Here is a 23,565-nt window from a genome sequence, read left to right on the forward strand (position 1 = left end):
TTGGGAGGCCGGGGCGGGCGGATCGCGAGGTTAGGAGATCGAGACCATCCTGGCTGACGTGGTGAAACCCCGTCTCTACTGAAAATACAAAAAATTGGCCGGGTGTGGTGGCGGGCGCCTGTAGTCACAGCTACTCGGGAGGCTGAGGCAGGAGAATCGCTTGAACCCAGGAGGCGGAGGTTGCAGTAAGCCGAGATGGCGCCATTGCACTCCTGCCCAGGAGACTGCAAAACGCCATCTCAAAAACAAACTAAACGCCTACTGTGAAAAGTTAAAGTTACAAACAACCTTATGGAGTCAACAAATTAAGATTATTTTACTTGGTGGAATGACACACAGTCATTAAAATATGATTACTTGTAGAAGGATATTTATTAGCTTGGAAAGAGAAATCATTGAAAAAAGCAGATTGCAAAGTAGTATAATGATCCCTCTTTTTTGTTAAAAAGAAGTATATGTAAAAGTTTGAAATTATATAAACCAAAGTGTTTATAAGTGAACTTAATTTTTTCTTCGTTTAGCTGTATTGTGTAAAGTTATTATTTGTGTAGTTTGTTTGTTTGTTTGTTTTTTGAGACAGAGTCTCGCTCTGTCACCCAGGCTGGTGTGCAGTGGCGATCTCGGCTCACTGCAACCTCCGCCTCCTGGTTTCAAGCGATTCTTCTGCCTCGGCCTCCGGAGCAGCTGGGACTACAGGTGCATGCCACCACGCCCGGCTAATTTTTTGTTTTTTTGTTTTATTTTGTTTTGTTTTTAGTAGAGAAGGAGTTTCACCGTGTTAACCAGGGTGGACTCGATCTCCTGACCTCGTGATCCACCAGCCTCGGCCTTCCAAAGCGCTGGGATTAAGGCGTGAGCCACCATGCCTGGCCTATTTGTATTATCTTAATGATAATTTTAAAATATCTCCTAATTTAAGTGTTCACTGAATACTGTCCCCAAGCGATGTGGTATGGTTTCAAAGGCGGTTCAGCGTGTACTTTTCACTAAGCACTAAATTTCTTTGTTATGTTTTCAAATGTGTAACCAATTTCAAATTGATGTAAGTTGATATGTAACCTTTCAAGATGAATAAGTAACAATGTTACTTTAGCAATTCTGTAGGAAAGGAGAAAATGCCTTTTGGCCAGATACAATTATATATCTTTGATGAAAATATCTTAGTTGTTACTTCAGAAACAAGGAGCCTTCTATTGGAGTTGTAATTATGCGTATATGTATATATACACAAAAGACATTGTTTTCTGAATTAGAACCATAGAGTGACACAAAGTCACTGTGTGGTACACGTGTTGAAATAATTATTTAGTGTAATGGGCCAGCACGGTGGCTCTCGCCTGTAATCCTAGCACTTTGGGAGGCCAAGGCCGGTGGATCATCTGAGGTCAGCAGTTCCAGACCAGCCTGACCAGTATGGTGAAACCCCGCCTTGACTAAAAATACAGAAATTAGCCAGGTGTGGGGGCACACGCCTGTAATCCCAGCTACTTGGGAGGCTGAGGCAGGAGAATCACTTGAACCCAGTAGGCGGAGGTTGCGGTGAGCTGAGATCTCATTGTGTCGCTGCACTCCAGCCTAGGCAATAGAGCAATAATCCGTCAAAAAAAAAAATTATTTAGTGTAAGTAAATAATCAGTAATTTTAATAAGTTACATTTGATGAGTTTAAGAAATATTTATCTTTAAAATCAAGTTGCATAGGCCCTTTCTAAGATTCATCAGTGACTATTATTTTTTGTTTGTTTGTTTGTTTGTTTGTTGAGACCAGGTCTTACTCTGTTGCCCCAAGCTGGAGTGCAATGGCATGATCTCAGCTCATTGCAACCTCTGCCTCCCAGATTCAAGCGATTCTCGTGCCTCAGCCTTCAGAGTAGCTGGGCTCAGAGCAACCTCCGCCTCCCAGGTTCCAGCAATTCTCCTGTTTCAGCCTCCCAAGTAGCTGGGATTACAGGTGCACACTGCCATCCCTGACTAATTTTTGTATTTTTTGTAGAGATGGGGTTTTACCATGTTGGCCAGGCTGGTCTCGAACTCCTGACCCCAGGTGATCCACCCATCTCCGCCTCCCAAAGTGCAGAGATTACAGGTGTGAGTCACCTCTCTCAGCCAGTGACTGTTATTAATAGAAGGTGGAATTGAGGAAAGAATTATTACTATTCATGTATTTATTCTAGTCTTTTTTTTTTTTTTTTTTTTTTTGAGACGGAGTCTCGCTCTGTCGCCCAGGCTGGAGTGCAGTGGCCGGATCTCAGCTCACTGCAAGCTCCGCCTCCCGGGTTTACGCCATTCTCCTGCCTCAGCCTCCCGAGTAGCTAGGACTACAGGCGCCCGCCACCTCGCCCGGCTAGCTTTTTGTATTTTTTTAGTAGAGATGGGGTTTCACCGTGTTAGCCAGGATGGTCTCAATCTCCTGACCTCGTGATCCGCCCGTCTCGGCCTCCCAAAGTGCTGGGATTACAGGCTTGAGCCACCGCGCCCGGCCTATTCTAGTCTTATGAACACACAGTGGCTCATGCCTATAATCCCAGCATTTTGGGAGGCTGAGGTGGGAGGATCACTTGAGCTCAGGAATTCAAGACCAGGTTAGGCAACACAGGCAGACACTGCCTCTACAAAAAAAATTTTTTTTTTTTTTTGAGATGGAGTCTCACTTTGTCACCCAGGCTGGAGTGCAGTGGCACGGTCTCGGCTCACTGCACTCCACCTCCCGGGTTCACGCCATTCTCCTGACTCAACCTCCTGAGTAGCTGGGACTACAGGCGCCTGCCACTATGCTCAGCTAATTTTTGTATTTTTAGTAGAGATGGGGTTTCACTGTGTTAGCCAGGATGGTCTTGATCTCCTAACCTTGTGATCTGCCCACCTCGGCCTCCCACAGTGCTGGGATTACAGGCGTGAGCCACTGTGCCCGGCCAAAAAAAATTTTTTTTGTTTAGCTGGGCATGGTGGCTCTGTGCCTGTAGTCCCAGCTACTCAGGAGGCTGAGACAGGAGGATTGTTTGGGCCCAGGAGTTCAAGGCTGCAATGAGCTCTCATCATGCCACTGTACTCCAGCCTGGGCAACAGAACAAGACTGACAAAAAAGTAAAAACCAACAAAGAAAAGAAGAAAGACTTTAATTCACTGCTTATTTGAGTATTATACAACACATAATTGGTAATAGTAATGCTACCTACTTTTTTGTGTTGGGATTACAGACGCGAGCCACCACACCCAGCCTATATTCTTTTAAAAAGTCAAAATATTAATGTAGCTTTAAAATTTCATAGTAATGTTTTTCTGTTTCTTTAAAACTGAGTACTAAGTTTTTTTGTTCAAAACAACAAAAAAAGAAATGAAAATAGAGACTTTAAAACTATTTAAATTTTAGCTGTAATAAAGTAAGTGGGGCCAGGCTCAGTGTCTCATGCCTGTAATCCCAGCACTTTGGAAGGCTGAGGAGGGCAGATCACCTGAGGTCAGGAGTTCAAGACCTTCCTGGCCAACATGGCAAAACCCCGTCTCTACTAAAAATACAAAATTAGCTGGGCATGGTGGCGCTTGACTGTAATCCCAGCTGCTCAAGAGGCTGAGGCAGAAGAACCACTTGAACCCAGGAGGCGGAGGTTGCAGTGAGCTGAGATTACGCCATTGCACTCCAGCCTGGGCAACAGAGCAAGACTCTCTCTCAAAAAAAAAAAAAAATCTTTTGTAAATACGGAGAAACAGCTATTGCATATCATACTATCAACCTCTTTGTTTAAAAAAAAAAAAAAAAAAAAAAAAAAAAAAAAAAAAACTCTTCCTTGCTTTAATTTCCTTTCTTTCTTGTCTCTTGTACTTTGTTTTTCTGACCAGGATAAATTTATGAGACAAGAAGAAGAATGGCATCCAGAATAAATACCAATTTCACTTTGATTCCCAACCAGAAACTTAGACGTAGTAATCGTCAAACCAGCTGTTATTCCAAGACCCTTGGCTCAGGCTTTCAACCCATATCAACATTTGGAAATTTTAAAGCCTTACCATTGGAAATATTCCAGATAATTTTAAAATATTTGTCAGGTGAGGTTTGGGAACTTATGAATAGCCTACAAAAGACACTAGACTATTTTAATTTTTCCCAAGAACTAGTTTGTCATCATGGGCCATGCTAAAATGTTAATGACATTCATGTTAAGTGTTTATTTTCTAAAGTTTCATTATTGTCAGATAAGGAGTACAATGAGAAAGCACAATACTTAAATTATTATTATTATTATTATTATTATTATTATTATTATTTTGAGATGGAGTTTTGCTCTTGTTGCCCAGGCTGGAGTGCAATGGTGTAATCTCAGCTCACCACAACCTCCACTTCCCAGGTTCAAGCTATTCTCCTGCTTCAGCCTCCCGAGTAGCTGGCATGCGCCATCATGCCTGGCTAATTTTGTATTTTTGGTAGAAACAGAGTTTCCCCATGTTGGTCAGTCTGGTCTCGAACTCCTGACCTCAGGTGATCCGCCTGCCTTGGCCTCCCAAAGTGCTGAGATTACAGGCGTGAGTCACGCGCCTAGCCCTAAGTTAATTTTTTAAATCTTCCTTTGAACACAGCAATGCTTAAACTCTTGAAAACGTGCCTGTAATTATGACATAGTACCTTGATTGGTAAATCCAAACATGTTTCTAATTCATTGAGAACTGGATTTTAAACAATTTTAAGATTTTTCCCTTTTTTCCCAATGAGATGATGATGGTGATAGTGATGATGATTTAGTTAACCTATAAGTTAATAGACTGTGTTAATAGTGATGTTCTTGCATTTAAGCCATTGACACATACACATATATATTTCTTTTGGTAGTGAAGGATATCAGCATGCTAAGCATGGTGTCCAAAACAGTCAGCCAACACATTATTAATTATATCTCAACCTCATCAGGAAGCAAAAGACTTTTACTACAGGACTTTCATAACCTTGAACTGCCTGACAGGAGACAAGACTCTGCTATACTGGAGCACTACAGATCTCTAGGTAACTTATGTAATGAGAATTGCAACAAGTAAAGAACTGTGCTTAATTAAGAGAAACTTAGTATACAATTCTGTAAGGCCAGTAGGAAATGGAATATATTCCAAAATGTGCCTGTTTCTATGATGCTTTTATTCTTTAGTGTGAGAACACTCCCTTAACCAGTTATCTTTAAAGGTGAGAAAATGCATGTTGATGTAAAGTGTCAATTCTTGTGATTTCATATAGATACAGCGTCACCTATGCTTAACGTCTAGTGGCTTATTAGTTTAGGAAATTGATGTATTTTCTATGTGTCACTTCCTGTAGATCGAATGAGTTTTATCTCTTTACCTCTTTTCCCTTTCAACCATAATCTAGTCCTTAAAAATAGAAATTTAAACACATTATTATGGAAGATTATTTATCCTCTCACCAGAAACTGTGGTTTTTTAAGTACATTTAGTAAGTCATTAAGCTATAATTAAACTGACCTTATCAAAGCAAATTCTGTATAATCTTTCTTCCTTAATTTATAATCATTTATGTTTTTTACTCCATTCATTGATTTCATTGTCCCTGAGAGTGCTGAAGTAAAATTCTAATTTTGACTTGACTAATAACACCGATTTAATTATGAAACCACTTTATAATTCATCAAAGCATGGCAATAAAACCAAATATCAAGATGGTGTGATTTAAATAAAGGCGTAACAGTAAGTTAAGTGAATACTGCCTTTTAGTAGCCCAAGGATGCTTAGATTTAAGATAATAAGAGTGTGTGGATATGTAAATACATCAAAATGTATTTGATGATTACCTGTGTATTTGAATAAGACCAAATGAAAGAAAAGAATGTGATCTGATTACAGTGTCGTTGGTTTCAGTATTTATGATTAGGCTTACTAAAGCCTGTAACAGAATATGGAAACTACTTTTTCCTACTTCTCATTATAAATGTAATTTTTCGGCTGGCTACAGTGGCTCACACCTGTATTCCCAGAACTTTGAGAGGCCGAGGCCGGCAGATCACCTGAGGTCAGGAGTTCAAGACTACTCTGGCCAACATGGCGAAACCCTGTCTCTACTAAAGATACAAAAATTAGCTGGGCAGGGTGGCACATGCCTATAGTCCCAGCTACTTAGGACACTGAGGCAGGACAATTGCTTGACCCCAGGAAATGGAGGTTGCAGTGAGCTGAGGTCATGCCACTGCACTCCAGCCTAGGTGACAAAGCGAGACTCCGACTCAAAAAAAAAAAACAAAAGAAAAAGAATTATTTTTAGTTCATCATTAGTTGTAGAGGAAGTGGTACCTGGGTAATACGGTAGAGCTTATACTTTGGTTTTGATCTGAAAGAAATATTTCTCCCTGATCAAGTCTCAATTGCTTAAACTAACAAAAACACTAAGACGATTACATGTGTAATTCAGTAAAAAGTACAAATATGTATTGATCTTAATAGCTTTTTAAAATGGTTTTATTCATGTAATGATTTCAACTTTCTATTTAATTTTGATGCAAACACTTCATTTATGACTAATTCTTTAAGTAAATGTTTGATATACTTACCATTTTCTCATGTTGTCATTCTTACCTGATCTGTTATTGTTTTCACTATTTTTTTTTTTGAGATGGGATCTTGCAGTGTTGCCCAGGCTGGCCTGTACTCCTGGGCACAATCGATCCTCCTGCCTCAGTCTCCTGAGTATCTGAAACTACAGGCATGTGTGACTGTATCCAGCTTATTTTCAGACATTAAAATAAGATTTTCAGAATGCTGTGCTTTGGGCCGGGCTCAGTGGCTCATGCCTGTAATCCCAGCACTTTGGGAAGCCAAGGTGGGAGCATCGCTTGAGCCCAGGAGTTCAAGACCAGCCTGGGCAACATAGGGAGATCCCATTTCTACAAAAAATTAAAAAATTATCTGGGCATGGCGGCCCAGCTGAAAGCTGAAAAGTCATGAGATTCAGGTATATATTTTCTTTTTTTTTTTTTTTTTTTTTTTTTTGAGACGGAGTCTCGCTCTGTCGCCCAGGCTGGAGTGCGGTGGCCGGATCTCAGCTCACTGCAAGCTCCGCCTCCCGGGTTTACGCCATTCTCCTGCCTCAGCCTCCCGAGTAGCTGGGACTACAGGCGCCCGCCACCTCGCCCGGCTAGTTTTTTTTTTGTATTTTTTAGTAGAGACGGGGTTTCACCGTGTTAGCCAGGATGGTCTCGATCTCCTGACCTCGTGATCCGCCCGTCTCGGCCTCCCAAAGTGCTGGGATTACAGGCTTGAGCCACCGCGCCCGGCCCAGGTATATATTTTCTTATCATAAATCTTATTTTCAGTTTGAGGACATTTGCCCTCGTAGGAATGTTAACAATGTATTGCCATTTTAGGAAAATAGAACGTTTAAAGTTAGAGGAAACAAATTAGAGGACAAAACCTGTTGTCCCAGCTACTCAGGAGGCTGAGGTGGGAGGATTACTTGAGCCCCAAAGGTCAAAGCTGCAGTGAGTCGATTTTGTTTTTTTTTTGTTTGTTTTGTTTTTTGTTTTGAGACGGAGTCTCGCTCTGTCTCCCAGGCTGGAGTGCAGTGGCCGGATCTCAGCTCACTGCAAGCTCCGCCTCCCGGGTTTACGCCATTCTCCTGCCTCAGCCTCCTGAGTAGCTGGGACTACAGGCATCCGCCACCTTGCCCGGCCAGTTTTTTGTATTTTTTAGTAGAGACGGGGTTTCACTGGGTTAGCCAGGATGGTCTTGATCTCCTGACCTTGTGATCCGCCCATCTCGGCCTCCCAAAGTGCTGGGATTACAGGCTTGAGCCACCGCGCCCGGCCGAGTCGATTTTGAAAATGCACTCCGGCCTTGGCAACAGAGTGAGACCCTGTCTCATATTCATACACACACACACACACACACACACACACACACACAATGCTTTGAAGAATTTTTTTTTTTTTTTTTTTTGAGGCAGTCTCACTCTGTCGCTCAGACTGGAGTGCAGTGGCACAACCTTGGCTCACTGCAACCTCCGCCTCCTGGGTTCAAGTGATTCTTGTGCCTCAGCATCTCCAGTAACTGGGATTACAGGCATGCACCACCATGCCTAGCTAATTTTTGTATTAGTAGAGACAGGGTTTCACTATGTTGGCCAGGCTGGTCTCGAACTCCTGTCCTCAAGTGATCTGCCCTCCTCAGCCTCCCAAAGTGCTGGGATTACAGGTGTGAGCCACCGAACTCGGCCAATTGTAAGTTTTAATTTGCTTCTTCATGTAAAACAGAGCACTATCGGCCGGGCGCGGTGGCTCAAGCCTGTAATCCCAGCACTTTGGGAGGCCGAGACGGGCGGATCATGAGGTCAGGAGATCGAGACCATCCTGGCTAATACGGTGAAACCCCGTCTCTACTAAAAAATACAAAAAACTAGCCGGGCGATGAGGCGGGCGCCTGTAGTCCCAGCTACTCGGGAGGCTGAGACAGGAGAATGGCGTGAACCCGGGAGGCGGAGCTTGCAGTGAGCTGAGAGATCCGGCCACTGCACTCCAGCCTGGGTGGCAGAGCAAGACTCCGTCTCAAAAAAAAAAAAAAAAAAAAAATAGGAGTTTTATATTAGGCAATCAGCATACCAAAATAAGGCTGGATGCAGTCACACGTGCCTGTAGTCCCAGATACTCAGGAGGCTGAGGCAGGAGATAAGGAGTAGAATCTGAGAATAATGCTGAATTCCTTTAGATATGCGTGAATTGGATACCAAGCAGAAAGGAGAACTCAGCTTAAAACTAAAATGGCCGGGCGCGGTGCTGCCTGTAATAACTTTGGGAGGCCTAGCGGGCGATCACGAGGTCGGAGATATCTGTATACTGCTGTCTCCTAAAAAATACAAAAAAACTAGCCGGGGAGAGGGGGCGCTGTATCCCAGCTACTGGGAGGTGAGACAGAGAACGTAACCGGGAGCGGAGCTGCAGTGAAGCGAGAGGCCACAGCACTCAGCTGGGGCAGAGCAGACTCCGTCTCAAAAAAAAAAAAAAAAAAAAAACAAAAAAAAAAAAAAAAAAACTAACAATGAAAATGTTTTTTTTTTTCCTTTTCCCCTTGACGTTGCTCAAGTATGAAAAATGTCTTTATATACAAAAATAAAGAGGGTTCTTTTTTTTTTTTTTTTTTTGAGACGGAGTCTCGCTCTGTCGCCCAGGCTGGAGTGCAGTGGCCGGATCTCAGCTCACTGCAAGCTCCGCCTCCCGGATTTACGCCATTCTCCTGCCTCAGCCTCCCGAGTAGCTGGGACTACAGGCGCCCGCCAACTCGCCCGGCTAGTTTTTTGTATTTTTTAGTAGAGACAGGGTTTCGCCGTGTTAGCTAGGTTGGTCTTGATCTCCTGACCTCGCGATCCACCCGTCTCGGCCTCCCAAAGTGCTGGGATTACAGGCTTGAGCCACCGCGCCCGGCCGAGGGTTTATGTTTAAAACTCAATTCTGTTCATGTGTTACTCAAACATAGCAACTTCTAAAAATAAGTTAGATTTCTATAGATTCTTCAGAATTATGTAAAGTAATTATAATCTTATGTAAAAAAGTAAATACAGAGAAGATGAAAGCAGAAAAACGTCATGAGGTTCAGGTATATATTTTCCTACCATATATCTTATATTTAGTTTGAGGACATTTGCCCTCATAGGAATATTAACAATGTATTACCATTTTAGGAAAAAACCATTTTAAAGTTAGAGGAAACAAATCATACACTTCCTGTCACTGTAGCTCACGTTACCTATCTCACTGAGAAATTGAGGTTTTTTTCTTTTTAAAGTATCTGTACACAAAATCCTATACATTCTTAGCATGCAAGTCCCATAAAAGGATATCTTAGAAGGAATAAGTGGATATTTCATCCTAACTGGATACTTTCTGTGGAAAAAAAGAAAAAATCTAGCCTCTGAAGTGCTTATGACTTTAATTTTTGTATTTGGAGAGAGGGATACAACCTGTTTTCTCAGCCCAATGCAATTTAATCCCAGTGCTTTGTGAGGCCAAGGTGGAAGGATTACTTGAGCCCAGGAATTCAAGACCAGCCTGGGAAACAAAGCAAGACCCCGTCTCTACGAAAAAAATGTTTTTTTTAAAAATTAGCTGGGCTTGGGCTGGGCACGGTGGCTCACACCTGTAATCCCAGCACTTTGGGAGGCTGAGGCAGGCAGATCATGAGGTCAAGACATCGAGACCATCCTGGCCAACATGGTGAAACCTCGTCTCTAAAAATACATAAATGAGCTGGGCATGGTGGTGTGCACTTGTAGTCCCAGCTACTCAGGAGACTGAGGCAGAATAATCACTTGAACCTGGGAGGTGGAGGTTGCAGTAAGCAGAGATCGCGCCACTGCACTTCATCCTGGTGACAGAGCGAGATCCTGTATCAAGAAAAATAAAATAAAATTAGCTGGGCTTGGTGGCACATGCCTGTGGTCCTAGTTACTTGGGAGGCTGAAGTGGGAGGATCACTTGAGCCCAGAAGATCAAGACTGCAGTAAGTCATGATGGCATGCCACTGTACTTCAGCCTGGGTGACCTTGTCTCAAAAAAAAAAAAAAAAAATCTGTTTTCTCATTCTTTCCATGTTTTAGATTAACAACTCTTAAAACATTTTCCTTTGTGGATATGGATATGAGGTTAATTTCAAGAGATGCTGAAATCTGTTTTCTGTGGAACAAAGGCAAAATAAAATTTCTCTAGCGTGTCTTTATTATTGTATCTTTTATACTCTATGTATTTTTCTGTGTGTCCTATAGAAGCAATGTAACAATTTTTTGCAAGATTTTATGCCAAGGCCTCTTAGATGAGCATCAGAGTCACTTGTTAAATACCATAAATGGAAAGTGTTTTGCACCCTTCCTCTCAAACTTTCTCTTAAAAACCGTATCAACTCATAGTCCACTGTGATATACCATACTTGACTTTCAGGAAACATTATTCTGTGCTCTATTGATATTCTTAATTGTATTGTTGTCATTTTTTCTTACGTCTCTTTACTTTCTTAGGTCTACTGTTTAAAAGATGCACATTGCTGCTACCCACCAAGGAAAGGCTAAAGTACATTCACAAGATACTCACAGAAGTAAGATCATACTTCTAAATTAGTTTACAATCTTGATTTCCAGTAAAGATATTATATTATTATCTCATGCTCATTTTACTCTGTATTAGTAGAATTTCATGAATTAGCACTAAAAAATTGATTTATGATAGTCTAATACTTTACCAAGTACTTAGAGATTATATAATGTCAAAATGTAGTAGTCTTTCACTTATAAAACCATTTTCATATATAACTAAGCACATCATTCAAGTTTATTAGGTTTCTCAGAGTATAAAGTGTATTTTGCACCACATACAAATCCTAAGGAAGTTTTAAAGTAGAGATTTAGATATTGTATTAAAGTGAAATAATTTCTGAATGTTGAAATTTTATTGTTTAAATGTATAGAAACATAGGAAAGTGTTTTTAATATATAAAACAACAAAGATTTTATGATAATAGACTTGGAAATGTGTATCAGTATGTTTGGGCATAGTCTCTTTATAAGACTTTCATATACAAATCCAAGCATACATCCAACTCTTGATGGTTCAGTTCAACACTCAGTGGTATCTACTCTTTCTGATACACTGACTTTTTCTTTTTTCTTTTTTCTTTTCTTTTTTTTGTTGAGACAGAGTCTCGCTCTTGTCACCCAGACTGGAGTGCAGCGGCGTGATCTCGGCTCACTGCAACCTCCACCTCCTGGGTACAAGCTATTCTCCTGCCTCAGCCTCCCAAGTAGCTGGGATTACAGTCACCCACCACCATGCCTGGCTAATTTTTGTACTTTTAGTAGAGACGGGGTTTTGTCCTGTTGAGCAGTCTGGTCTTGAACTCCTGACCTCAGGCGATCTGCCCACCTTGGCCTCCCAAAGTGCTGGGATTACAAGCATGAGCCACCTTGCCCTGCCAACTTTTTCGTGTCAGCATTTACATTGAGTTCTGGTCTGTATTATTATTGAAGTTTCCCAGATGACCTTTCTGTCATCCAATTCATTACTCCCCAAACCATTCTGTATGCTGAATCAAGATTACTCTTCCTAAAGCATCACATTCATAAATATGTTTTGTTTTGTTTTGTTTTGTTTGAGACGGAGTCTCACTCTGTCGCCTAGGCTGGAGTGCAGTGGCACTATCATGACTCACTGCAACCTCCGCCTCTTAGGTTCAAGCAGTTCTCCTGCCTTGGCCTCCCGGGTAGCTGGGATTACAGGTGTGTGCTACCACGCCTGGCTAACTTTTTTTTTTTTTTTTTTTTTTTTTTTTTTTGGAGATGGAGTCTCGCTCTGCTGCCCAGGCTGGAGTGCAGTGGCACGATCTCAGCTCACTGCAACCTCTGACTCCCAGGTTCAAGTGATTCTCCTGCCTCAGCATCCCAAGTAGCTGGGATTATAGGCGTGTGCCCCCATGCCCAGTTAATTTTTGTATTTTTAGTAGAGACAAGAGTTTCACCGTGTTGGTCAGGCTGATCTCGAACTCCTGACCTCGTGGTCTGCCCACCTCGGCCTCCCAAAGTGCTGGGATTACAGGCGTGAGCCACAGCACCCAGCCAATTTTTTGTATTTTTAGTAGAGGCGGGGTTTCACTGTGTTAGAATGGTCTCGATTTCCTGACCTGGTGATCCACGCCTTGGCCTCCCAAAGTGCTGGGATTACAGGCGTGAGCCACCACGCCTGGCCAACATAACTTTCTTTCTTTTTTTTTGAGATATAGTCTCACCCTGTCACCCAGGCTGGAGTGCAGTGGCACGATCTTGGCTCACTGCAACCTCTGCCTTCCGGGTTCAAGCAATCCTCTTGTCTCAGCCTCCCAAGTAGCTGGGACTACAGGCACCTGTCACCACGCCCAACTAATTTTTGTATTTTTAGTAGAGACAGGGTTTCTCCATATTGGTCAGGCTGGTCTCAAATTCCTGACCTCAAGTGATCCACCCACCTCAGCCTCCCAAAGTATTCTGGTATTATAGGCATCAGCCACAGCGCCCAGCCTCATAACTTCTTGTATAAAACCTTTTGCAGGCCGGGCGCGGTGGCTCAAGCCTGTAATCCCAGCACTTTGGGAGGCCGAGACGGGCGGATCACGAGGTCAGGAGATCGAGACCATCCTGGCTAACATGGTGAAACCCCGTCTCTACTAAAAATACAAAAAAACTAGCCGGGCGAGGTGGCGGGTGCCTGTAGTCCCAGCTACTTGGGAGGCTGAGGCAGGAGAATAGCGGGAACCCGGGAGGTGGAGCTTGCAGTGAGCTGAGATCCCGCCACTGCACTCCAGCCTGGGCAACAGAGCAAGACTCTGTCTCAAAAAAAAAAAAAAAAAAAAACTTTTGCAGGGCATGGTGGCTCACACCTGTAATCCTAGCACTTTGGAAGGCTGAGGCAGGTGGATCACCTGAAGTCAGGAGTTCAAGACCAGCCTGGCCAACATGGTGAAACCCCATCTCTACTAAAAGTACAAAAATTAGCCAGGCCTTGAGGTATCTGTAATTCCAGCTACTTGGGAGGCTAAGGTTGAGAATCGCTTGAACCCAAGGGGCGGAGGCTTCAGTGAGCCAAAAATCATGCCACTGCACTCCAGCCTGGGTGACAGAGCAAGACTCCATCATAAAAAATAAAAATAAAAAATTATTGTTATTATTAAATAAATTGTGAACTTCCTTGAGAGTAGAGTTGTTGCTTTTTTTTTTTTTTTTTTTTTTTTTTTAAGATGGAGTCTCGCTCTGTCACCCAGGCTGGAGTGCCATGGCGCCGTCTCGGCTCACTGCCAGCTCCGCCTCCAGGGTTCATGCCATTCTCCTGCCTCAGCCTCCGGAGTAGCTGGGACTACAGGCGCCCGCCACCACTGCCCGGCTATTTTTTGTGTATTTTTAGTAGAGACGGGGTTTCACCGTGTTAGCCAGGATGGTCTCGATCCCCTGACCTCATGATCTGCCCGCCTCGGCCTCCCAAAGTGCTGGGATTACAGGCGTCAGACACTGCGCCCGGCTGAGACTTTTATACTACTATTATAATCCCCACCTATGAAACACAATGCTGATCAGAATAGGTGCTGAAAAAATTCTTGCTTATTTCCATCAAATTTGAATGTCAAACCATTGTTCCACCATTGTCAAACTATAGTTTCACCGACAAGAAGGTATTAACATTGTTCTCTTCATAGGTTTCCTGCTTTAAATTCAATGGCTGTGCAGCTCCTATGCAGTGTTTAGGATTAACATGTTACGGCATGTTTTTACAGGTACATTTTTTTTAATCAGAGAAGAAAAGGGATACCTTTGGAACTGCTAACAAATAGAATATCCAGTCCCTCTTTTCATAGGTTAATAAAGTTATTATAATCTTAAAAAGAGCAAAATAAAATAAAGATTTGAGAATGTATTAATCTAATAATGTTTGCTATCTCAGATTTTTGTTTTGAATTTCTCAGTGGTCAAAAATGTTTGACATTTATTTATCCCCCAAACCATTCTATATGCTGAATGAAGGTTAATCCTCCTGAAGAACTGGTGTCCTCAAAGTTTCTACTAGTTGTAAAGATTAGAAATATGGGGTGGTGTGTGTGCATGCGTGTGTCTATATCTATCTATATAATGAGTTTAGTCTTGGGCTAGTTAAGGTGTGATATTAATAATCAGTTGTATAATTCAAGAATATTTTGACTGATTTTTTATATTGTAAACAAATAAGATAGGCCGGGCGCGGTGGCTCAAGCCTGTAATCCCAGCACTTTGGGAGGCCGAGACGGGTGGATCACGAGGTCTGGAGATCGAGACCATCCTGGCTAACACGGTGAAACCCCGTCTCTACTAAAAAATACATAAAACTAGCCGGGCGAGGTGGCGGGCGCCTGTAGTCCCAGCTACTCGGGAGGCTGAGGCAGGAGAATGGCGTGAATCCGGGAGGCAGAGCTTGCAGTGAGCTGAGATCCGGCCACTGCACTCCAGCTTGGGTGACAGAGCGAGACTCCGTCTCAAAAAAAAAAAAAAAAAAAAACAAATAAGATAATAATTAGCGTTTACTCAGCTTACTATGTGCCAAACACTGTTCTAAGTAGTTTACATGTGTTGATTAATTTATTTTTATTTTTATTTATTTTTTTGAGATGGAGTCTTACTCTGTCACCAAGCCTGGAGTACAATGGCATGATCTCAGCTCACTGCAACCTCCGCCTCTCAGGTTCAAGTGATTCTCCTGCCTCAGTCTCCTGAGTAGCTGGGATTACAGGCGCCCGCCACCACGCCTGGCTAATTATTTGTTTGTATTTTTAGTAGAGACAGGGTTTTACCATGTTGGTCAGGCTGGTCTGGAACTCCTGACCTCAAGCAATCCACCCACCTCTGCCTCCCAAAGTAATGAGATTACAGGTGTGAGCCACCACACCCAACAACATGTGTTGACTAATTTACATTTACAACAACCTTGTGAGGCAGGCACTGCACCCGTAAGAATCTTGCTGTGCTCAGCCTACCAGCCACCAACTTGTACTCACCCAGATTCCAGGGGTCTAAGCCCTCCTACTAATCCTCTTCCAAGACAGATTTTTCTTATTTAATTTTGTTTTTTACTTGTTTCTTTCTTTCTTTGGGACATGTAATACATATGTATATATTTATGTACATTTACAATGGTACACAATGTATAAAGTAAAAAGTTAGTCTCTCTCATTGTCCACTGAGTTCCCTTCACCAGAAGTAATCAGTTATCAGTTTCTTGTATGTCCTTCCACAGGGAATAAGATTAATTTTAATTAATCTATTTATTTATTTATTTTTGAGGCAGAGTCTCGCTCTGTCACCCAGGCTGGAGTGCAGTAGCACGATCTCGGCTCACTGCAGCCTCCGCCTCCCAGGTTCAAGCAATTCTCCTGCCTCAGCCTCCCGAGTAGCTGGGATTACAGGTATGCGCTACCACACCCAGCTAATTTTTTTATTTTTAGTAGAGACAAGCTTTCGCCATGTTGGTCAGGCTGGTCTCAAACTCCTGACTTCAGGTGATCCTCCCGCCTCAGCCTCCCAAAGTGCTGGGATTGCAGACATTAGCCACCACGACCAGCCAGATTAATTTTTTTTTTTCTTTTTTGAGACAGAGTCTCGCTCTGTCACCCAGGCCGGAGTGCAGTGACACAATTTCAGCTCACTGCAACCTCGGCTTCCTGGGTTCAAGTGATTCTCCTTCCTCAGCCTCCCAAGTAGCTGGGATTACAGGGGCCTGCCACCACACCTAGCTATTGTGTGTGTGTGTGTATGTGTGTGTGTGTGTGTGTGTGTGTATGTGTTTTTAGTAGAGACAGGGTTTCACCATGTTGGCCAGGCTGGTTTCAAACTCCTGACCTCAAGTAATCCACTTGCCTCGGCCTCCCAAAGTGCTAGGATTACAGGCGTGAGTCACTGTGCCCAGCCAATAAAAGATTTTTGGTTGTTGACATTCAAAAGTCATAAATAGCCAGGCACAGTTGCTCACACCTGTAATTCCAGCGCTTTGGGAGTCTGAGGCAGGCCAATCACCTGAGGTCAGTTCAAGACCAGCCTGGCCAACATAGTAAAACCCCATCTCTGAAAAAAAAGTCATAAATAAATGCTCAGAATTGTCACGTTGAAATTGGATCATTCTCATTTATAAGCAATATCATAAATGACAACTGCGGGTGTCAAAGGGATTCTACTCTAGTCTTAAAGCCATAGCATGGTTGTAAGTCAGATACCTAAACTGTGTTCAGGGTTTTGGTTATTTGCCTCACGTTGTCAAAGTTCAGCATTCAGTACCATTTAAACCTTCTCAAACAAATAAAAAAGTTCTGTCCGTTGCACTCCAGCCTGGGCAACATAGTGAGATTCCATCTCAAAAAAAAAAAAAAAAGTTATCTGAAAAGATACTTCCTTTCCAACCAAAAAGAAACTGAATTTTGAAGCTTTCCAAGTTTTGTTTATGTAATTTGTTATTAATTTGATAGTTCCATAATGGGTAAAAGTTGCACATCACCTTGATCATGTGCTAAAAACAGTTACACTCATAAGGCAGTAGTGACTTATGTTCTTCTTGTTGTTGTTTTTTGTTTGTTTGTTTGATAGGGAGTCTCACTGTGTTGCCCAGGTTGGAGTGCAGTGGTATGATCTCGGCTCACTGCAACCTCCACCTCCGGGAACAAGTGATTCTCCTGTCTCAGCCTCCCAAGTAGCTGGGACTACAGGTGCGTGCCACTGTGCCCAGCTAATTTTTTGTACTTTTAGTAGGGACAGGGTTTCACCGTGTTAGCCAGGATGGTCTCAATCTCCTGACCTCATGATCTGCCATGTTGGCCTCCCAAAGTACTGGGATTACAAGTGTGAGCCACTGTGCCTGGCCTGTTTTGTTTGTTTGTTTGTTTGTTTTTGTGACAGAGCTTTGCTCTTGTCACCTAGGCTGGAATGCAATGGCATGATCTCAGCTCACTGCAAGCTCCGCCTCCCAGGTTGGAGCAATTCTGACTCAGCCTCCCAAGTAACTGGGATTACACATGCCCGCCACCATGCCTGGCTAATTTTTGTACTTTTAGTAGAGACAAGGTTTTACTATGTTGTCCAGGCTGGTCTCAAACTCCTGACCACAGGTGATCCGCCCACCTTGGCCTCCCAAAGTGTTGGAATTACAGGAGTGAGCCACCACGCCTGGTGTGACTTATGGTTTGACTTGATAGTCTGAGTATCCGCAATGTTTTCTTTATTTTATTTTCCTCAGACCTTAACAGCAGGTTGGGATGAACTTGAGTGCCATCGCGTTTATAATTTCTTATGCGAACTGACTAATCTCTGCCGCAAGATGCAAATGGCTGTCTGCAGCAAACCAGGTAAAAAACTACAATTTGCATATAATTTACAGAGATTAAAATAGAAAAAATAGAGTTTTAAAAATGTAATTAAAAGTAATTTTGGCCAGGTGTGGTGGCTCATGCCTAAAATCCCAGCACTTTGGGAAGCCAAGGTGGGAGGATCACTTGAGTCCAGAAGTTCAAGAGCAGCCTAGGCAACATAGTGAGACCCTGTCTCTACAAAAAATAAAAAATTATCCGGGCATGGTGGTGTGTGCCTATGGTCCCAGCTACTCAGGAGGCTGAGGTGAAAGGATCACTTGACCCTGGGAGGTCGAGGCTGCAGTGAGCTGTGATCGCACCACTGCACTCAGCCTGGGCAACAGAGTGAGACCTGTCTCCATAAATAAATAAATAGTGGGCCAGGTGCCGTGGTTCACAACTGCAATCCCAACACTTTGGGAAGCCGAAGCAGAAAGATCACTTGAGGCCAGGAGTTCAAGACCAGACTGGGCAAGACAGCAAGATCTCGTCTCTACAAAAAAATTAAAAAAAATTAGCCAGCCGTGATGGCATGTATCTGTAGTCCCAGCTACTCAGGAGGCTGAGGTGGGAGGATAGCTTGAGCCCACTAGATTGAGGCTGTACTGAGCCAAGATCAAGCCACTGCACTCCAGCCTGGGCAACAGAGACCCCTTTTCAAAAAAAATAAAAATAAATTGTGGCATACATATATAGCAAAAGGACAAAGAAATGTAAGGGAATGATAAATACTGAATAAGACAGTGAGGTAGAAAAGCAGTATGAGATTGGAGAAAGAGGGTTTCAACTGTATTGATGATCTTTTATTCGTTAAGCTAGCTGGTAGATACAAAGGAGCTCATAGCATCCTGTAAACCTCTCTATATGCCAGAAATATTTCATATTTTTAAATTATAGAACCTTATATCGAGCTGTTTCACTCTGAGAAACTCCCACAATGTGCAGAAGGAGACATGTATATGAATAATCATGGCAGGCAGAGGGCAGTGACTCATGCTTATAATCTCAGCACTTTAGGAGGCCAAGGTGGGAGGATGACTTGAGCCTAGGAGTTAGAGACTAGCACGGGGGACATAGCGAGATCCCCATCTCTACAAAAAAAAAAAGAAGTAAGCAGGCATGATCCAGTCACTGCACTCCAGCCTGGGTGACAGAGGAGGCTCTCCGTCTCAGAAAAAAAACAAAACAAACAAAACAAGTGAATGGATAAACAAAATGTGGTATATGCTGCAACATGGATGAAACTTGAAAACATTATACTAAGTGAGAGAAGCCAGGAACACAAGGACAAATATTATATGGTTCTACTTACATAAGATACCTAGAACAGGCAAATTCATAGAGACAGAAAGTAGATTTGAGGTTACCAGGAGCTGAGGGCAGGAGGGAGTGGGGAGTTACTGCTTAGTGGTTACAGAGTTTGTGTTTGAGGTGATGAAAAACTTTTGGAAATAGACAGTGTGGTGGTTGAACAACAATGTAAATATAAATGATGCCACTGAATTGCATACTTACAAATGGTTAGAATGGCAAATTTTATGTGATTTATATGTTACCACAATATAAAAAAATTGATAATATACTATAAACCATTGAATTGCACACTTTAAATGGTTGAATTGTATGGTATATAAATTATATTTCAATAAAGCTGTCGACAGAAAACAGTGATAGGCTGGGCAAGGTGACTCACACCTGTAATCCCAGCTACTCAGGAGGCTGAAGTGGGAGGATCAGTTGAGCCCCTGAAAGTTGAGGCTGCAGTGAGCCATGACTGCTCTACAGCATTCTAGCATGGGCAACGGAGTGAGACACTGTCTCAGAAAAGCAGAGAAATAGTATATACCATTTCACATTCCGTTAGGATGGCTAGAATCAGAAAGTTCGATTTAGATAATAAGTGTTAGTGAGAATGTGACAACAATCCTCATCTATTGCTGGCGGGAATGTAAAATGGTGCAGTCACTTTGCAAAATAGTCTGACAGTTTCTCAAATGATTAAACATAGAGTTACATGATACATCAATTTCACTTCTAGGTATAGAGCCCCAGGATAAATGATACATCAATTTCACTTCTAGGTATAGAGCCCCAGGATAAATGAAAACATATGTCCACCGAGAAACTTGTGCATGAATGGTTTTGTTGTTATTGTTTTGTTTTGTTTTGTTTTGTTTTGAGACAGGGTCTGGCTCTATCACCCAGGCTGAAGTGCAGAGGTACGATCTCAGCTCACTGCAACCTCCACTTCCTGGGCTCAAGCAATCCTCCAACCTCAGCCTCCCGAGTAGCTGGGACTACAGGCACATACTACTATGCCAAGCTAATTTTTTGGTATTTTTTATAGAGATGGGATTTCACCATGTTGTCCAGCCTGGTCTCAAACTCCTGGGCTCAAGTGGGCCTGTCTCACCCTCCCAAAGTGCTGGGATTACAGGCGTGAGCCACCATGCTTGGCCTACATGAATGTTAATAGCAGCATTATTCATAGCAGCCAAAAGATGGAAACATCTCAGATGTCCATCAATGGGTCAATAGATAAACAAAATGTAGTAGTACATCCATACCATAGAATATTATTTGGCCATTAAAAAGAATGAAGTGCTGTGGGGGTTGGGGGAGGGAGAACATCAGGAAGAATAGCTAATGGATGCTGGACTTAATATCTAGGTGATGGAGGGATGGGGGCAAGGGGAGAGATAATATTAGGAGAAATACCTAATGTAGATGACGGGTTGATAAGTGCAGCAAACCACCATGGCACAAACCACCATGGCACATACCTATGTAACAAACCTGCACGTTCTGCCCATGTATCCCAAAACTTAAAAGTATAATAAAAATAAATAAATAAATATCTGGGTAATGGGATGATCTGTGCAGCAAACTACCATGGTACACATTTACCTGTGTATCCTGCATATCTTGCACATGTACCCCTGAACTTAAAATAAAAGTTGAAGAAAAAAAAAAAAGAATGAAGTGCTGATACATGCTACAACATGGATGAACCTCGAAAACACTGTATTAGGTGAAATAAGCCAGTCACAAAATGCCACATACTATATGTTTTCATTCATATAAAAATCCAGAATAGGGGCCGGGTGTGGTGGCTCACACCTGTAATCCCAGCACTTTGGGAGGCCGAGGCAGGTGGGTCACCTAAGGTCAAGAGTTCGAGACCAGCCTGGCCAACATGGCAAAACCCCATGTCTACTAAAAATACAAAAAAAGTATCCAGGCGTGGTGACAAGCGCCTGTGATCCCAGTACTCAGGAGGCTGAGACAGGAGCATCGCTTGAACCCGGGAGACAGAGGTTGCAGTGAGCTGAGATCGCACCACTGCACTCCAGCCTGGGTGAGGAGCAAGACTCTGTCTCAAAAAAAAAAAAAAAAAGAGAAAAAGAAAAAAATCCAGAATAGGGAAATCCATGGAGATGGAAAGTAGAGTATTGGTTGCTTAGAGCTGGGGGTGGTAAAGGACAGAGAGATAACAAGATGATAGCAAAAAGAACAGCATGTCTTTTTGAAGCGATGAAAATGTTCTAAAATTGACTATGATGATGGCTGCACATATCTCTGAGTATAAAAACCATTGAATTGCACACTTTAAATGGGTAAATTGTATGGTATGTGATTTATATCTCAATAAAGCTTTTGAAAAAGTAGTCCTATGTTAATCTGAATTTTTTGAGATGGATTCTGGCTCTGTTGCCCAGGCTAGAGTGCAGTGGTGTGATCTCGGCTCCCTGCAAACTCTGCCTGCCGGGTTCACACCCATTCTCCTGCTTCAGCCTCCCGGGTAGCTGGGACTACAGGCACCCACCACCACACCCGACCAACTTTTTTGTATTTTTAGTAAAGACGGGGTTTCACCGTGTTAACCAGGATGGTCTCAATCTCCTGACCTCGTGATCCACCTGCCTCGGCCTCCCAAAGTGCTGGTATTACAAGCGTGAGCTGCCGCGCCCGGCTGTTAATCTAAAATTTTTGTAGCCAAGTGTGCTAACTCATGCTTTGTAATCTCAACACTTTGGGAGGCTAAGATGGGAAGATCTCTTGAGGCCAGGGGTTCAAAACCAGCCTGAGCAATATAGTGAGACCTCTGTAACTACAAAAAATTAGCCTGTGGTCCCAGCTACTAGGGAGGCTGAGGTGGGAGGATTGCTTGAACTCAGAAGTTCAAGGTTGTAATGAGCTATGATCAATCATGCCACTGAACTCCAGCTTGGGTAACAGAGCAAGACCCCATATCTATCAACAACAGCAGCATAACATTTTCTTTTTTGGGGGGACAAAGTCTAGCCCTGTCACCCAGGCTGGAGTGCAGTGGTGAGATCTCAGCTCACTGCCACCTCTCTCTCCTGAGTTCAAGTGATTCTCCCTGTCTCAGCCTCCTGAGTAGCTGGGATCACAGGCATGTGCCACCACTGCCACCTGGCTAATTTTTTGTATTTTTAGTAGAGACAGGGTTTCGCCATGTTGACCAGGCTGGTCTTGAACTCCTGACCTCAGGTGATCCTCCTACCTCAGCTTCACAAAGTGCTGGCATTACAGGCGTGAGTCACCGCACCTGTTCATAAAATTTTCATAGAGGAAAATGAAGTGACTCTTTCAGTACAAAGTATATTAATGATGTATGTATTTGACCTTTCTCTGCATTTATTTTTTAAATCCAAAATTGTACAAGAGTCTGGTAAGCTTAAGCATGTCTTTTGATTGATTGATCCATTATTCAAAATATTGATTATAAATCAGGAAGGTAAGAGAAAGTAAGTAGATAGACAAATTATGAAGTTAGGGGAGTTTAAGAATAGATAATCTCTTGGTTACTTCCTGTTTAGAAACCTAGTTTACTATCACTAACCATAATGATTAATAAGTTGCTTTGATCACTATTCAATATGCACAGCAGCCTTTCTACAAAGAATGGTTTACAATTCTTTTGTCTTCATAGGAAGTGCCCGAAAACTTGAGTTAAGGATCAGACTCTTCTGTAGGAATGTCCTCCTTGATCATTGGACACATCAAAGTGATTCTGCTTTTTGGTTGACACGAATATTAAAACCATGGCCAATGGTGAATCAGGCAAGATTACTGTATATCATCTTTGGGCCAATATCTCCTCAAGATGGTGAGCACCCATTTTTCAGGGGTGTAACATAACTGGTTCATTATTTTTACTTTAGGAAGCATATATATATTTAGGAAGCATATATTATACACACACACGCACACGCACGCACACACACATGCACACAGTGGTACAATCACGGCTCACTGCAAACTCCACCTCCTGGTTCAAGCGATTCTCCTGTCTCAGCCTCCCAAGCAGCTGGGACTGCAGGTGCGTGCCACCATGCCCAGCTAATTTTTTGTTTTTTTGTTTTTTGTTTTGAGACGGAGTCTCGCTCTCACTCTGTTTGAGCTGGAGTGCAGTGGCGCAATCTCAGCTCACCGTGACCTCTGCTTCCTGGGTTCACACCATTCTCCTGCCTCAGCCTCCCGAGTAGCTGGGACTACAGGCGCCCGCCACCACACCCAGCTAATTTTTTGTGTTTTCAGTAGAGATGGGGTTTCACCATGTTAGCCAGAATGGTCTCGATCTCCTGACCTTGTGATCCACCCACCTCAGCCTCCCAAAGTGCTGGGATTACAGGCGTGAGCCACCACGCCCGGCCAATTTTTTGTATTTTTAGTAAAGATGGGGTTT

At 42.8% G+C, this 23,565-nt stretch overlaps 1 protein-coding gene across 1 annotated transcript in view; it reads left to right on the forward strand.

Annotated features, from left to right (window-relative positions):
* FBXO47 (F-box protein 47) overlaps positions 1-23,565 on the forward strand; it is a 32,122-nt gene that overhangs the window by 924 nt on the left and 7,633 nt on the right. Inside the window, exons 2-7 of the mRNA XM_010379330.2 lie at positions 3,837-4,043; positions 4,822-4,992; positions 10,990-11,066; positions 14,187-14,264; positions 17,741-17,849; positions 22,810-22,986. Coding sequence (XP_010377632.1) covers positions 3,863-4,043; positions 4,822-4,992; positions 10,990-11,066; positions 14,187-14,264; positions 17,741-17,849; positions 22,810-22,986 — 793 coding nt within the window. The 5' untranslated portion in view covers positions 3,837-3,862. The remainder of the gene's footprint in view (positions 1-3,836; positions 4,044-4,821; positions 4,993-10,989; positions 11,067-14,186; positions 14,265-17,740; positions 17,850-22,809; positions 22,987-23,565) is intronic.

The sequence above is a fragment of the Rhinopithecus roxellana genome, chromosome 19 (assembly GCF_007565055.1).
Source record: "Rhinopithecus roxellana isolate Shanxi Qingling chromosome 19, ASM756505v1, whole genome shotgun sequence".
Taxonomy (NCBI): Eukaryota; Metazoa; Chordata; class Mammalia; order Primates; family Cercopithecidae; genus Rhinopithecus; species Rhinopithecus roxellana.